The following is an 18,621-nucleotide window of genomic DNA, read 5'->3' as shown; positions in this document are numbered from 1 at the left end:
GATTCATGGTTTTTCAATTTATAATTAATATTTCTCATATGATCAATGTGTTCACTTTTGTCTCATAATTTCTAACTAATATTTTTTAATTTATATAAATTTTGTAATTGATAGCAAAAGTTAAGACTCCTGTGATATTTTACACTAGAAAATATCAATCCAAGTAATTCAGATTAAAAATTAAATTTTTTTAGCCCTTTCTATTATATTAAGAGACTTTTTATAATATATTATTAGGCTTAATATCTTCTAAAAGTAAAGTAAAAAATATGTTTTGATCGAGGCCTAAAGCAAGGGCTTTAGGTGCCCCTCCTTGTAACTAATATTTCTCATATGATCAATGTGTTTACTTTTGTCTCATAATTTCTAACTAATATTTTTCAATTTATTTAAATTTTGTCGTTTGATTACAAAAGTTAAGACGAAGGTTTCCTGTGATATTTTACACTAGAAAATATCAATCCAATAATAATGATTTTACTAAAGATTAAAAATTAAATTTTTTTGAGGCCTTTCTATTATATTAATATCTTGTAAAAATAAAGTAAAAAATTATTTTTTGATGGAGGCCTAAACAAGGGACTTTAGGTGCCTCTCCTTTGTACCGACTATCTGATATCAAATGTTAAAGATTTTATTTTCAAGTACCAGATTTGGCATTGTAAAAATTGTAATATAGAATTATATAATGTGATATAGGAGCATGCATGTTGGTGACCTGTTGTACCGCACACAAATTTCCTCTGTTGTGTTTGAACTATTCAAAAGATAATAAGAAAAGGAATCGCAGACATTAACGGAATGAATTAGGTCATGAATAGGACCTATTTTTTATTTTGACAACAAATGAGTGCCGTGGAATTTAAAAGGAGGCAACCATATTGGTATCTTTTCTTCTGATAACATTTAGAAAATACCTCTTATCTCGCGCACTATATATATTCTTGATAGTACAATTTCATGTCCTAACTTAATTTGTCCTCTTTAAAATTGCCTCTTGCAACAACATAATTTATTTAATTATATCCTACTTTGCCAAACCATCCGTATAAAGCACGCGTCCGGATCGGATTTACTTCTTCATCAATCACGTCTTATGCTATCTCTCTCAAAAATTATCAAAAATTTAATATTGCTTTATTTTAAAAAATCAGAGACAAAAATATTAGTTTATAAACCATCACGCAAACATGCCAATTTTTATTTTTTTTAGAGAAACATTCTAATAATATATTTGAAGTTTTCTAGTCAATTAAAAAGGAAAAAACAAGTATTAGCTCAATGAATTAGGTTTTTTGAGCAGGGCCCTTTATTTTACAAAAGCTTTAAACAGTTTTAGATACACGAAGGATCAGCATTTAAATGGCATAAACAAGTAAAAGCTAAGTTAAAGATATTTTAATTTTATAAAAAACAATATTGATAAATTTTAGTGGGGGAGGAAAAAGAGGGCCAAGTTAAAGATTGATAGCTTTTAACTTTGACACGCCCCTGATTATTTTTCCTTTTTTTAATATCATTTTGGTATAAAATATTGTACAGCACTTATTTAGCTACTTCCCCAAATTCAATCACAACTTTATTGAAAAGACAAACCAACTATCATAAGTACTTTTCACTTCTTTCTTTGGTCACCATTTTCTTCCACTCCCAACTTAATTTGATCTTAACCAAGTTTATTTAAATTTTTAGTACCAACACTACAAAGATGGAATCTGTTTTACCACACTATTTTATTTGCACAAAGAATGTGTCGCAATTTGTTAGGATTCGTCACCATTGAATATTCTTCAATTATAAAATATTTGAAATACAATCGTATCTCTAATATTTATACAATTTTATGTCACTATTTCTACTTCTTATGTGGCATAATATTGTAAAGCAACCTAACTATAACCTAATAATAGTGGGATATTCTAAGGTCAAAATTCAAACACAAATTATGTTTTTTTATTTACTAGAAATTATTATCTTTTTTATTATTAAAACTGAGAAAATCCCATAATTGACGTTCACTCGATAAAAATAAAGAAAAATAGATATATAGTTCTTAAAATTAAGGACACAAAAGACATAAATTTCTATTTTTAAAAAATATCACTGATAATCATTAAAATTTTAGACCTCGTCAAAAAATATTTAATTTTTATAAAGTATAAAGGTCCAATAATATATTATAAAAAATCTTTACTGTACTCTTTTGATCTTAGAGACACTATTTTTCACGGAAAAGCATCTTGTATTAAAGGCATTGTTGTTTTTCAGTATTGTAAAATATACAGTGAAACATTCGTCTTAACTTTTGCTATCGGCCGATAAAATCTTATATAAATTAAATAAAACGTGTTTTTGTTGCAAATTATTTAATACTTTTCTTAATACTAGATTAGTAGGGATGAGATAAATATTAATTATAAATTGAGAAATTTTGAGGCAAAAAATGAGCACATATTGCTCATATAAGAAATATTAGTTATAAATTGAAAAATTATGAGACAAGTAGCGAATATATTGCTAATATGAGTTATTGGAGTGGTAATATAGACACTATTTTCTTCTTCAATTAAAAAATTTTACATGAGTTTTTTATGTTGTTGTGGAACAGTTGAAATATTTTATTTTAGTTTTTGAAAAATATAAAAAAAGTAGATTTGAAAATGCTATTAATTCTACTAAAAAAAAATTTCTATAGTTATTAGATCAAATATTAATAATTTATTTATTAATTTTTAAAAAAACATTATCTAATAGTTTCGCTTTAAGCCTCATAATCTGTTGGGCCGGCTGAATCTATGTACAAATTACAAACAAATCATGTTACCGGGACATGCAGAAATGCAATGGTAACTATACTCTTCTTTTCCATATATTAAAACTTTCAAAATATTATGTGTAATTCTGAAATCACATAAGTGTGTCTTGATGGCCATGGTTAAGCAATGTTGGCATCAATAATGGACCCTTTTGTTTCATTTAAAAAAAAATGATTTTTACGGTATTATTTTTCTTATTACAGTATTTTTATAAAAAAATTTAAAAATAAAACTTTAAATGATAAATTGGTTTAAATAGTTTTATTTTAAAATATCATTTTAAGTATTTTATATATTTGTTACTACTTTTTTTTTATTCTGAAATTTTAAAAAATGATTAAATTAAAAAGTTTTTAGTCTATATAAAATTTTAATATTTTGTTTTTAGTCCTTAAAAAATTTCATAACATTTTAGTCCTAAAATTTTTATGTTTTCATTTTTTGTCCCTATATTTAAATTAATTTAGATGTGTTCTTCAAATTTTAGAATAATTATTTGCAACAATGTTTAAGACATTATAAACACTTCATTACAAAATTTTAAATATTTTTATCAAGAGATGTATTAAATATCAATTTTTAAGATTTTAACACTTAAAATCTTTGTTCTGTTTTTTTTTTTTAGATTTTTAAGATTCTTTTAACCCTTGTAGAGGAATTAAACAAGACGATCACCTTAAACATCTCCCTTGCTGAAGAATCATCCCTTTGTTTTTTTTTTCTCTTTCTTCCTTTAGATGCTTGAGTGACTAAAATCAGAAGTTGTTTTTCCTTCTGTTTATTTCTTCTTTTCCCCTTACTTATTTCTCTTTGGTTTTTTCAGTAACTCAACAACTTTTTTTTACAGTAACAACTTATTAATATTACGATTTTGTTTCTTTTTCCTTCTTAAAGTATGTTAGCTTTGTATAAGTATCCCATAATCAATATTAAACATTTTCTAATGAAAAGATAAATCATGTTATATATCTCGTTATATCTGTCTAAAATTTGGCTCTAACTTTTTTAAATATTTTAAATAAAACTTGTTAAAAAAAGAAATAAAATATGTATTATTTATTCAATCTCAATATTTCATAAAGATTTAGGACGAATTCAAAAAGAATAAAAATAAAAACGCAACATTATATATGATAATAAACAATGACGTACGGATCCAAGACCCCGAGTTAGAGAGTTCAAATTTTTTAGTTTCATTAATATATATTATAATATAACAGGAAAAAATGAATTATAAAATTTTAATATATATATATGGACTATCAAATATTGGTGTAATAATTTCTTCTTTTATTTAAATTTCTAAATTTATAATTTTGACATTTTACCTATTCAAATAGTTTTATTTTTAAATAATAGCATAAAATTTTTGTAACTTACAAATATTATAATTTTTGACAAATTGTAAGTGTTAGTATTTATAATTTAAAATTTGGAGAAAAAATATCATCAATGTTAAATAATTAATCCTAGTCATAATCTCTACTAACAGAAAAGTGAAAAGCTGAGAAAATAGAAAGATGATTTAATTGATATGCATTGATAGTATACATATATTTTATATTATTAATCATATTATTAAAACTATTTGACTTTTTTACATAATTATTTTTAAAGTAATATAATGCCTCTGTCTCATTCATAAGACAAACATTTTATGTCAAGGTATAAAAGTAATTTAAACAATTAATGTACTGTAAAAATGGTAATTATTTCTTATATATAAAACTAAAAGTTTATTCAAAAAAGAAAAGAAAAGAAATACACAATATTATATATTCCATCCCAAATATGTCACAAAGTTTCGCATAGATTTGAGACGAACTCTTGGAAAATAAAACAAAAATATATTATATATTTCCTCTAAAACTGTTCTCAATATTTCACAAAAATTTGGGATGGAAACCTCTTAAATATATAAATAACAATCAACATAATTTAAATCGTGTGATATTCGTTTGAAATAGCAATGGATTTGGGATGAAATCGATTTCGTCCCGAACTTTCATCTAAAAATTGTCATTCTTCTAACACTACATAATAAATGTAATGTTTAATTGCAGTTTTAGTCTTCTTATTTTAGCTGAATCGCGAAAGTAGTCCTTCCATTTTGTTTATCTCCAATTTTGGTCCCTGAGACAGAATTTTGGTCCAAAACTTGATGAAATTTCATTTTTTTTTTCATTTATTTAAGTCACACAATGCCTCAATATCTCATTTGCAACAATTGTATCTGAAATATATGATCATAAATGGTGTAGTATAACTTGAAAAAAAAAATGAAATTTCATCAAGTTTTGGACTAAATTCTGTTTGAGGGACCAAAACTGGGGGAGAAACAAAATGAGAGAACTACTTTCGCGATTCAGCTAAAATAGAGGGACCAAAACTGCAATTAAGTCTAAATATAAATAAAGAAATGGAAGATAGTTTGAAGATTTTTCGGATAAAGAGGAAGATCCTACATGCTTAAATGTAGACTACCTAGAATGTGGCTTCGTAGACCTTAACAACGATCATACTATAACAAGTAAATGTTTAATGAACTGAAAACTACTTTATTCAATTATTGAGAAAGGTATATATATACAATTTATAAAAGAGGAAAAATAAGTCAACCAAATTCAAACATAAATCTAACTGAAAGCCTAATAAAGTTGAACTAAATAATTACAGTAGTGTTCAATACCCCCACACAAGCTAGAGAATCTCTAAAAGCCTTTAGTTGTAGAGGATTATTAGACGGGAAAAATAATCCCTAACCAGGAGATTTCTTCAAGTAGAGCAGAATTCGTAAAACAACAGTATGATGAGAATTGAGAGGAGTGGCCATATGTTGGTTGAGTTGTTGTTCAACGAACACGATGTCTGGACGAGTTGTTGTAAGGTAAATAAGGTGACCAATGAAATGCAATAAGCAGAGGGATCAACAAAAGGTGTAGAGTCGTTGGTAGTAGCAGAACGAACCATAGGAGTGGAAACAAACTTCAAAGCAAGGAAACCAGCATTTGAAAGCAATTCAAGAGTATATTTTCGTTGACAAATTGTTATGTCGGAGGATGAACGAGCAACCTCAAGACCTAAGAAGTATTTTAGATCACCCAAATTTTTGATTCAAAATGTTGTATCTAGAGCTTTTTTAATACACTTGATATCAACAAGAGGTGTACCAGTCATTATCAAATCATCAACATAGACAAGAATCACCGTGAAAGAAGAACCAGAAGTTTTGGTGAACAAAGAATGATCACTTTGATATTGAATGTAGCCATGTGAAGAGATAAAATAAGATAACTTAGAGAACCATTGACGGTTGGCCTACTTAAGGCCATAGATAGATTTGTTGAGACGACAAACAAGTTGATTTCCTTTGATTTTGAGACCTAGAGGTAGAGACATGTATACTTCCTCTTCCAAGTTGTTATGAAGAAAAACGTTGTTGACGTCTATCTGATGAATGAACCAATTATGAGAGGCATCAATGGCTAGGATAAGAGGGACAATTGTGAGTTTGGAAACTGGACTGAATGTGTCAGTGAAGTCAACTCCCCCAATTTAAGTGTAGCCTTTGGCTACTAGATGAACTTTGTATCTTTCATGGGAACCATCAAATCGAAGCTTTGTCTTGTAGATTCATTTGCCACCTATGGGTTGTTTTCCTTGTGGCAATTCAATAAGACACCAAATGTTGTTTTATTGTAAGGCGGCAAACTCTTCTTCCATAGTTTTCACCCAATGAGGAAATTTGGAAGCTTGAGTAAAGGACTTAGGCTCATCATGTGTGGAGATGGCCAAAAGGAAATTCTTGTGGTTAGTGGACAAATGATTATATGATAAAACATAAGATAAAAGATAAAGACAACAATAATTAATAGAAGAAGATTTAGGTAAAAGTGGACAATCATAATTGACGAGATAACCAAGGGGATTGGTTTGTCTTGTTGATTTTCTAACTACAGCAGAGGCATATTCAGGAACCTGTATTGCAGAAAACAACACATCATTTTCAATAGTAGTAGATGAATCAAATGAATCAGAAATTTATATAACAGAGGAAAATGGAGAAACTAAAGTAGCATGTTGGACATTATTGTCTAGTACAGATGTAAAATAGTTAGGAACAGTAATATGAATAGTATATTCACAATCATGTGGATATAAGAAATTGAAATCAATAGTATTTATAATAGCAATATGAGAAAGAGATTTGTTGGAACAAATATATGATGTATTGGCAAAAGGAAAAACATGCTCATGAAACAAAACATATCTAGAAACAAATATTTGTCTAGTATGACAATCAAGAACAATATAACCCTTAGGCAAGGTCTATATCCTAGGAAAATGCATTTTGTGAATCGAGGGTCAAATTTACCATGATTATGAGTAAGAGTGGAAGCAAAACATAAGCTACCAAACACCTTAAGATCAAAAAGGAAAGGAAGCTTACTAACAAGAAGTTCAAAAGGAGTCTTACCATTCAAAATAGGAGTAGGAAGTTGATTGATTAGGAAAACTACATGACAAACAACATAGCTCCAATGGTACTTAGGTAATGAGCATGAAAAAGCAAACATCTAGTAATGTTTAAAATATGTCTATTTTTACGCTCAATAACAAAGTTTTGTTGAGGAGTTTCAACATAAGATTGTTGAGGAGTTTCAACATAAGAATTCGTATCTATTATCGGATCTAACTATTTTAATTTTAGAATCAAATTGAGTTGAAGCAAACATAATGAAATTTTACACCAGTTGTTTTGTTTCACTTTTATGTTTCATTAAAAATAACCAAGTATGCCTTAAGAAATCATTGACAATAGTTAAAAAGAACCGATGGCCATGTACAAAATGAATAGAAACAGGACCCCATATATCATGATGTATTAAATGAAAATGTTTAAAAGACTTAATAAAGCTAGAAGGGAATGAGAGCTTAAATTGCTTTGCGAAATGACAATAGCAGCAAATGTTATTACAGTCAAACTTAACAAAAGGAAATTAAGTAGCAACATTCTTTAAAATAGAATTAAAAGGGTGACCTAAGTGATACTGCCAAATATCAAAAGATGTGAGCACATTGTTGAAAAAATTATTATCAAGACTATGAGAAACATTACAAGTAACAACAAAATCATGTTAGATAGAAAAAGCGTAATTGCCCAGAATATAAAGTCTTCTATGAGCATATTCAATCATCTTGGAATGATGAGGATCCTTAATCGAACAAGAATATTTTGTAAAGTTCAAGTTACAATTTAAAGAAACAATCAATATATGAACAAAGATAATATTGAATTGAAAATCAGGAAAAAAGAACACATCATATAAGATGAGTTCAGGAGACAATTTAATTGTGCAAATATGAAAAGTGTGAGTAATAGAGCCACTGGGTAACTTTATTTTACAAGGATATATAGGATCATACTCAGTAAAGTAAGATAAATAATTGGATACATGGTCAATTGCGCCACTATCCAAAACCCAATGGGGTAAAGAAGAGGAAATACCTGAATTGCTGTTCGAATAGTTAAGACAGGTAGAAAAAGGAGTCTCACCAATGAAAGAATTGACAACATTATGAGATCCTTGGTTGTTCTGGGCAGTATTCATAAATTCTAATAATTGTTGATATTGAGTGCTAGAAATGGTAATATTGCCTGATGCATCAGAGGAGGAAGAAGAAGGTTGTGGTTGAATGCTTTCTTCGATGTCTTCATCATCAACAGTAGAACTGTCAATTTGAGAAGCCCTCTAATTATTGGCCCCAGCTCACATGTTGGAGGGGAAAAAAATTTATAATTTAAAAGGCTCAAAAAACCAGGCCCCCAACACTAAAAGCCCCCTAAAATTTTGTGGGCTTAGTGGGCCTATAGGCCCACGTTTTTAAAAAAAATCAATTTTTTTTAAATTTTTTTCGAGAAATAATTTTTTTCGATTTTTTCACTGATAAAAAAAGTTTGATTTTTTTTTGATAATAAATTATTTACAACTTCTTTTCGAATTTTTTTTTTAATTCGAGAAAAAAAATTGATTTTTTTCGAAAATTTATTTATTTATTTTTCTCACAAAATTTTTTGAGAAAAAAAATATTTTTTAATATTTTTCGAGATTTTTTCGAAAAAAATGAATTTAAAAATTTTTTCAAAAAAAAATCTCAAAATTAACAAAATATTGGGAGCATATAAGCTCCTTGAGTCCCCTGTCCCATAAAATAATGAGCTAAGATTTAAAAAAAAACAATTTAATAAATGGTATAATATTAAGAGTTTAATAAAAAAAAAATTAAAGGCCTAAAAGTTAAAGTTTTTTGAAGGGTCTAATCAAAAGTAATGTTATGTGCCATACGAGAACGGTTGTGAAACTTATATCCGTGAGAGAATCCATGTTTATAAGAACATGATTCTATAGCATGTTGCCCCCTTCCACAAAAAGTGAACATTTTAGAAGATCTAGAAGAAGGTTGTTTCCTAGAACCCCGCGACCATTGGGATCACCAAACTTATTTCACTAAATAACTGCAGTAGTGTTCAATACTTACTTTCATTCTAACGCAATTATTTCTCTATGCTATAAATATCATCGTGTTTTATTGAAGAAATAGAACTCTAAAGAATGATCAAGCAGTTAAAAAGAATAAAAAAACAATATTGAAGATTTGTGGTTGTCATTTTTGAAGTTTTAACAATCATTAGGAGTGCTTCGAAGCTGCACGAAAGTATATCTCAAGAATAATATAAAATTTATTAGTAAGTACGATTACACACAGACACATACATAATTGGCTTGTGTATATAATATAATCGATCTCTTATACATGTAACATGTAATATATCATGGATCAAATTAATATTCTATATACACAAATATATTAAATAAATTACGTTCGTTGATTATTATGGGTCATCTGAAGTATTTTGATTGTTGCTTCCTCATCTTTTTGTTGGTCGTTAAAGGATATCTTGATGTCAGTTGAATTTTGTTTGGATTTGTGAGACATACCCTTTGTTGATTTGAATTTAGCTAAATCTGATAATTCTTCAACACCTTTCACAATGTCTTCCACACGTGCTACAATTTCAATAATCAAAGAAACTACTGTTCCCACTTGAATTATTTCCATCATTGGGATTTCAATTTTTGCAGCCTCAGGGGATGCTTCATTTTTATTGTTTATGTTTGGATAAGATTTTAATATATTGTGTAGCTCTTCTGCAGCATTATTCATCTCTGTGACCAGAATCTCAAGTTTATTTGATTTTGTCATATTCTTTATTGTAATTGCTAACTCACTTAAGACACTAGCAGATTTGGCCCCCACTTTAATAGAGATTGTACTCATAAGCTTCTTCATATCATCTGACTTCTGAAAAATAAATAATTAAATTGATTAGTAATTTCAATGTACCTCAGAATTATCGTCATACTAATAATATAGTAGATAATTAACTTAAATTTGTAAGGATATGTTTTTATTTTATTTTTTCCACATAGATTTGATAATGCTTTGATAATTTACTAATGTATTTTATAGTGGAGGGACAATGTGGTTTATGATTAATTTGTCAGTTCTTTAGAACACTTTATGTAAAGATTACAATCAAGTTACAAATTTTGGCTTTTTGTGTGATTTTGACTTCAATGAAATACTTATACTTTGTTTAGTAATAGATGTTATCAAACTATTGAAGCTGTATTTTGGTTGGATAAATCAAATTGATTTTTTTTTTTTTACGATTAACTTTTATATATTTAAATTAGTTCTGGACCTATTTGCAAATTCTTAATTACTTTAGAAATCGATCTATATAATATTACGTCAGCATTGATTAATAGTAAGTTAATAAAATGATCTAATTAAAAATATTATATTACTTTAGAGATGTGATTACAATATTTTTTACTTTATGAATTTATTTAAAAATTCTCAAATAATTGAGGAATATGTAGAGGAATTAAACCTTACCATAATTCTCTAAATTTTTATAGAATATAATTTATATTGCTATTTGAATATATATATATATATATATATATATATATATATATATATATATATTCAAATTAATTAATGATATGATGTGTCTATTTAAGTGTGTTTGAATCGAGGACAAATTTAAAGGTATTATAGTGATATTGTGATTTTGTTTACCGTCACATCATCACAAGTGTAGTTAAGGTATATATGTACCACAAGAAAATATTTAGTAATAAAGTATATATTAGATCTTAATATTTAATGAAATATTTATTGATAAATATAAAATTTTAATTTGTATAATATTTTTTTAGTTTGATAAAATTTAAGGTGAAAAGATGATGATCAGTCTAAGGTAGAAAAGACTTTAGAGATTTATAAATACTTATAAAGTGATGTGCACATTTGCATTCTATACTTGTTCAGGTATTAGATTAGAACATTGAAGTTAATTTTAATAACATTTTATGTTAATTTATTATATTGTTTATTATAAGAAATATTATAAACAATTGCAAAGAAGTTGAGTAGAAAATTATCTAAATAGTTAGGGTTAAGTGTCTATGCCAAAATATTTCATTAATTTACTTATAGAAAAAATGAAAGTGAATATACAATAGCTTTTACACTAATCTTACCATTCAAATACATGTCAATATGATATTTCTATCATTATATCTTTTATAGAAAACAAATTTAAAATTTTTAATATTTAAAATTTTAAGTTTGCATTTAAAATTAACTAAAAAAATCCGAGTAAATTAAATAAAAATAAATATTTTATAATATTTATCCTTTGAATTAAACCTTAATTGTAAATAGAATTGAGATATTATAAGAGCATAGTATAGATGGATTATAATAAGAAATTGGTCAGATATTATATTACCTTATTTTCTGAATGTATGCATCCAACAAGAGCATCAATGCAAGCAGCACATCTACGCATTGTGGCCCCAATTTTAAGATATTGTTTCCATGGGTGACGGAAATGGAAGTTCCCATGAGCAGGTTCCCATCTTGCTAAATTAGCCTGAAATTATTATTTATTCAATTTCTTTAATTTATTATTCCTCAATATTATTAAGCTTTTTATTTGCACCACAACCATATCTATATATATTATTAGACCAACCATTGAATCTTCTGATGCTTTGGAGTTTAGCACACATTTGTAACCCATCAATTTTTTGTTAGACTCCTCATTTGCTGTTTGGGCTTCAAAGTATTGATCCACACAACCTAAACCACATATAATAATTATTTCCACTAATTAATGCATATATAGGACTATATGAAATACTCCTTTCTTTTTACCTTGCAAAGAATTGGCGAGTTTGTCGAGGTTTCCTATGACCAAAACATATAGTTCGAGACCAGCCCAAACAGGGCAAATAGTGATGCTAATAATGATGCACAATGAAGTCCCAATTATAACAGTGGAAATTCTTTGTATTGCCAAAGGAAACACTTCATCAATACGATAACCGGATACCGCAACCAAACTAAAAGTGAGGATAAATATCATAGCACCATAATCAAAACGAGCCTTTACAGTTGGAATGAATCTTGAGAATGTCGCCGCAGAAGCTGGAAACAGAGTCCAAATAATGCAACCACTTATGATGTCAATAGAGACTAAAAATTTAATAAATATTTTTTAAGAATTAAATTTAAAATATCGTATTTTTATAGAGATTAAAATTATATCTAATAAAATTAAAAATTCATTCACATTTTATTACATTATAAAATAAAAAATTGGATTCTTCACTAATTAAAAATCATGTGCTAGCAAAACCAACACTCTTTATCACGAATAATAATAATAATAATAATAATAATAATAATAATAATAATAATAATAATAATAATAATAATAATAATAATAATAATAATAATAATAATAATAATAATCTAACACGCATTACTTTTAGTATTGAACTACACTTTATAAATATTCCTCCAAGTATTAGAGACAATATTATATTGTTGGATAAGAGGGTGTTCATAATATCACAATTATAATTTGTTCAGGCTACTTGAACTCAAAATTTGTCCTTATCTTCAACTAGTTGACAAGCTAGTTTGGTTACGTAGGCCTGATTAAGCACTTGAGTTTTTCAAAGCCAAGTTCACCTTCCTACTTTGACTTGTAAATTATTTTGGCTTAATTGCAGTTTTGATCCCCTTATTTTAGCTGAATCGCGAAAGTAGTCCTCCCATTTTGTTTCTCCCCAGTTTTGGTTCCTAAACAGAATTTTGGTCCAAAATTTGATGAAATTTCATTTTTTAAAGTCGTACTACACAATTTATGATCATATGTTCCAGGTACAATTGTTGCAAATGAGATATTGAGGCATGATGTAACTTAAATAAATGCAAAAAAAATTAAATTTCATCAAATTTTTTACCAAAATTATGTTTGGGGGACCAAAACTGGAGAGAAACAAAATGGGAGACTACTTTCGCGATTCAGCTAAAATAAAGGGACCAAAACTGCAATTAAGTCAATTATTTTCTAAGAGATCAAATGACATGTTTTATGTTGAGTTGTATTATCCCATATGATATTGTGACCTAGTCTCTTAGTTTTGTCAAAAAATATAACTAGGAATTGATATAATTTTTATCACGTAAGAAGGAATGCTAGATAGAGATGATTGAACAAGAGTAACTCTACATGCAAATGAAAAAAAAAAAAGTTAACTTTCTAATATGTCAGTTTTTAGATCTCTGTCTATCCAAGATAAATGAGAATAATCTTTTGAGACATGTTGGTGGATCACAGGAACACCAAGGTATGATCCAAAGTTGGTAGTAAAGTTGGTAGTAGGGTCAATTCTTAGACTTTGACATAAATAATTTGTTTCCCTAATATAGATATTTTTAGAGAAAAATTTTATGGATTTCTTCTTATTGATCTTTTAGCCATAATTGTGACAGAAGTATGTCAAAATGGATTTAATGAGCTGAATTTGTTATATACTAGTCTTAATAACCAAAAAAATATCATCAACAAAGAATATGTAACGAATCTTTAATTTTGGTCCCCCACCCCAACAAAATAAAAAGATTGTCATTGGACATTTGTAACCGAATCTTTATGTTTGTGACTCAATATCTCCAGAGACACCACAAATAAATAAGGGGAGTTAGGTTATCTTATCTAAGTTGTCTAGAAGTGCCAAAGTGATTGGTTTGAGCATCATTTCAATTGATAGTAATAGATTTAGGGGCAAGATAGCGTTGAATAATATTCTTTAACATTAAAAGCAATTGTAACATGTCAAAAGATTACATGGTAAATTGTCATTAAATTCTATCGTAGATATTTTGTGATCAAACTTGAGAATCATGAAACTCTTACTACCATGAAGATGAGATAGAGTATGAATGACTTCTTGGAGCATCAAAATGTTGACTTAGTAAAAGTGACTAAAATTATATGCACGATAATTTTGTAGAGAGTAAAATTTATATATATTTTTATACTGCTCAAGTTGAAATATTTAAATTTTATAAAAATTAAAAACATTTTAACCATAAATTGAGCATAGTTTTGTATATTGAGTGTTTAAATTTTTTTAGAGATCAATTGATGACAAATCAATATCTCTATAACTTTTTAATTAAATATAATAAAAGTAAAATCATTTAAAAATGTAAAATTTACACGGACCAAATATGTATATATATAAATCGAAATCCATAAAAATATATTTTTATAAATATATGAATACCTAGTATAAAGAGTGCAGCTCCAACAATTACAATCTCGAATTGCTCTCCAGCTTTATTAGCAACCCAATGTACACTAAAAGCTAGAAGCCCAGCTACGATAGTTCCACATATTCTATTTATACTTTTATATATCGTCGCACCTGCAATTAAATATTATAAATATATAAATCATTTTGTCAAAAAAACAACAACAAAGAAGATATATATATATATATATATATATATATATATATATATAAAGGTAATTCATTAATTAATTACCACCTAAAAATGGTTTGATCAATTGATTTTCTATTAAAAGAAAGAAGTTAAAATGCATTAAAATATTGCGTATTCAACATAAGAAATGTATAAATATGATATACTCTATACAATATATTTCTTTATACAATATTTTATATTATAAAATTAATATGTTCCGAAAAAAAATACAATTTATTGGTATTTTTATTCTTATTCGCTCGACTTTATAGCTTATATTTTAATACATCAACTTATATTTTTAAAATTTAAATAAAACTAACATTTAAATTTTACTCTATAGTCTTGTCAAAAAAGAAAACTATTTTTTTCTCTTCATAATTCATAACCAATTTTTTCTCTCCAAACTTTTGTAACTTTTTTTTATTAAAAATAAAGTTGAAAATCTTTGGCGTAAACTATACAAATTCGTGAATAAAAAGAGATAACATACAAAGTCGATGCACTTTTATAATATTTTGAATTGATTTTTTTGATCTTTTTAATATTCATAATATTTTTTAGTTCTATTTAAAAGTCAAAGCCCTTTTATAGCGATAATCAATCATTTAACCTGTTTTATAATATTTTGATTTTTTTTCACAAAATACTAGTATTTGAAGTTGAGATGCGATAAATGATAATCTTAATTATAGTTTTAGTTTCTCTATTTATATAGATTCACGAAATTGATCCTCCTATTGTCGATAATTTTGATTCTTCATTTTAGTTTTTAACTAAAATATGATGATGTTAGATGTTTTAAATAACGTGACATATAATACGATGATGTAGAGTGATTAATACCAATATAAGTGAAAGAAAACGCCGTAAAAATAAATGTCAACTTCAGAATTTTTTTAATTTTTAATTTAATTAATTACCTATGAATAATGAATGCATCTAGATCATTCTATATCATAGAATTGTATGTCACGTTATTTATAATATCATAATTTGTAATTTTTTTAGTTCAAAAATCTAAAAAATGAATCAAAACTACCGACTTTTAAAATAAAAGACCAATTTGATAATTGTACATAATCTAATAAAAATACAGAATTATCTATCTTTTCGCTAGTATATAAATAATGAGCGTTCAATATTTCATATTAAATTAATTTTACTTTTTCAAGTAGTTAACGCTCTCTAGTATCCGCTCACTCATTTTCTAGCCGCCACTTCTTTTTCAACTATGGAAAATTGATGGTTTATGATTTTTTTTTACTTAAAATCACTCTTTAAATTATTTTTCTTTCATTTTATCGAAATAAGGGATTTTACATATATTTAATTTTTATTTTATATTTTCTGTTTTTTTATGATTTCCTCATTTTAATACAATATTGTTTTATTCGTCGTTATAAGTGATAGTTTAATTTCTCGTTATAGATTTACTTTTTTTTCAATTTTAGCAACGTTAAATCATACTATAATCGATAAATGTAATTTCTATTAATTTGAATAAATTTATTTTTCAAAAAATCAAACTAATATATATATATATATATATATATATATATATATATATATATATATATATATATATATATTTTAAAAGAACTATAGTTAGAAGTGCATACCGGCGGTGTACTCCAATGCTACAACAACGGTCATAACTGCCCAGATGGCATTTCCTCCAACTCCATTATACAAAGGCTTCAAGTAATAGAAAAGGGTAACAATTGTAAGTGCCATCCCTACCTTCAAGCAATGGATAAATTTTCTTGGATCATTCACACCTATCATCCAAATTTTCTTAATAAATTTGCACAACTTGGAATAACGATTTGCTATAAATTCCCATATGCTACAACAAGTTACAGCTGTCTTCCATGGACCATCTTCTACCTTGATTCTCCATTCTACTCCCTTGTCTTCAGTCATTTTTTTGTATACCAAAAAAAAATAACTATATGTGTGAATGTATGAAATCGGCAAGATGTATTATTCAAAAATGTTGTTGGGAACAAGAATAATGATAAACATCCCAACCAAATGTCCTATAACTAATGTTAGTACTAGAGAAGCATCATTTGTGTTTATATTGAAAAAAGACATGTGTTGCATGTCTCAACATGAAAATATTTTCAGGACTAAACATTATATGTTTAATTCCAGTGTATTGTAGATAAAAATAGAATGTCCTAAATTTTATAGATTTCCTATTGTTAGACTAAGCTGGTGGTGTAATTAAGAGCACAACTAGACTTAATAAGTCTTGCCTATTTGTGTAGGTTCAAATTGGTTTTTGTTGTTGACAATAAATAGGCTAAATCGATAATGTACAAGAGAGACATATTCTTCAAGTTTCTTGAAACATTTTCAAATAAAATTAATAAAATTTTAGTGGGGACAATAATTAATTTTTAAAGGACAAAAACAAAATTATGTAACAACTAGAAGCAAAATATATAGGTAAGTCGAGCCTTTATCTATTTTTGTATCTTAGAAAACATTATTTTATAAGCAAAAAATATCATTTTATTGTTTATAAATATTATCATGATTTTTTACATTTTATCGTAAAAAATATTCAATATTGACTATTATGAATAATAGAAATTTAGAAATTAAATTAAATTTTATTTTCCATTTTTTTTAAATAATATTTACTTATTATAATTTTTTAAATGATAAGAAATTCTTTTATTCAAAGAAAAAAAAAACATTTAACTATTAATTTAAATACCAAATATGTACATGTTAAATCGACAAATCTATAATAAAAATTCTCATAAATATTAGATATATAAGAGAGTTTCTTCATATTTTCGATTAATGTCGAACCATGACTAAGATTTTTTTTTTGTCTAGATAAAATGGTAAAGAAATTTTTACACAATTGCGAGGTCTCAAGTTAGAATTTAAGACATGGTAATCGAGAAAATATCAGCATTTGTCGATTGAATTAGACATACAAATATATTAAATTTTTAATTTTTATTAGTGAAATCTAACAAACCTACTACTATACATTAATTTCTTTTTTTGGTAAAAAAAATACATTAATTTTTAAAATTTAATTAGACTTAATTGCAGTTTTAGTCTCCTTATTTTTATCAATTCATAAAATTAGCCCCTTATTTTAAAATCTGATAGTTTTGATTATTCATTATGATTTTTTAACTAAAAAATAGCGACATGTGTTAAATAATGTGACATATGATAGAATAATTAACACATATGAAATCATAATAAAATCTTATAAAAATTTAACTTTCAACTTCAAATTTTTTTCATTTTTATAATTTAACTAATGATATATGAATAATTAATGCATATATGGTTCTATATTATGAAATTATATGTCATATCATTTAAAATATGTTAAATCGTCATTTTTTTATTAAAAAAATTAAATAAATAACAAAAATTATAAACTTTTAAAATATAGAGATTATTTCTGTAAATTGGTAAAAATAAAAAAAATTAAATTATAATTAAGCCAATTAATTATTATCATTCCTAGATGTGAGTATATAGCCCTATAGGGGCAACCCGTTTAACACGCATTCCACATAGCCCAAAATTTACAACTATATTTGTCAGTTTATCAATTGTCCCTATTAACTCACGGAGCATACCAGTTTCGGTGCAAAGTTCCAGAATTGACCAAGCGATCAAACATTTTTAACAACAAAATAAACTCCAAAACTAAAAGATATAGTCTATGTTTGTACTAAGAAAAAACTATATTCGAATAAAAATTAAAAAAGTTAAAAAGTAGCAGGATGATAATGAACACTACAACATTTTTGTTTTATAACAACACTTGAAAAATGTTGGTTGTTAAAGAGAATAGGTAATATTATTTTTTTCACACTTTTGAGTACATTGTTTA

General features: G+C 26.4%; 1 protein-coding gene and 1 long non-coding RNA gene across 3 annotated transcripts; both read right to left on the bottom strand.

Annotated features, from left to right (window-relative positions):
* Positions 1 to 5,351: 5,351 nt before the first annotated feature.
* LOC140919928 (uncharacterized) lies at positions 5,352 to 8,573 on the bottom strand. Its single transcript, XR_012162602.1, has 2 exons — positions 8,326 to 8,573; positions 5,352 to 6,794 (listed from the first exon to the last, which is right to left on the bottom strand). It is a non-coding gene; the product is annotated as an uncharacterized lncRNA (long non-coding RNA).
* Positions 8,574 to 9,536: 963 nt separating this feature from the next.
* Positions 9,537 to 16,987, bottom strand: LOC140918581 (aluminum-activated malate transporter 10-like). 2 transcript variants are annotated; one of them, XM_027333934.2, is made up of 6 exons: positions 16,361 to 16,987; positions 14,537 to 14,677; positions 12,111 to 12,383; positions 11,929 to 12,035; positions 11,683 to 11,826; positions 9,537 to 10,178 (listed from the first exon to the last, which is right to left on the bottom strand). In XM_027333934.2, the coding sequence occupies exons 1-6, from the start codon at positions 16,662 to 16,664 to the stop codon at positions 9,696 to 9,698; spliced, it is 1,452 nt and encodes a 483-aa protein (XP_027189735.1). In that variant the 5' UTR covers positions 16,665 to 16,987; the 3' UTR covers positions 9,537 to 9,695. The 2 variants fall into 2 exon arrangements, with proteins under 2 accessions (XP_027189735.1, XP_004495500.1); XM_004495443.4 differs by having other exon boundaries at positions 9,537 to 10,181; positions 16,361 to 16,984.
* Positions 16,988 to 18,621: the final 1,634 nt, after the last annotated feature.

The sequence above is a fragment of the Cicer arietinum genome, chromosome 4, assembly GCF_000331145.2.
Source record: "Cicer arietinum cultivar CDC Frontier isolate Library 1 chromosome 4, Cicar.CDCFrontier_v2.0, whole genome shotgun sequence".
In the NCBI taxonomy this organism is placed as follows: Eukaryota; Viridiplantae; Streptophyta; class Magnoliopsida; order Fabales; family Fabaceae; genus Cicer; species Cicer arietinum.
This window is presented reverse-complemented; position numbering and strand designations above follow the sequence as displayed.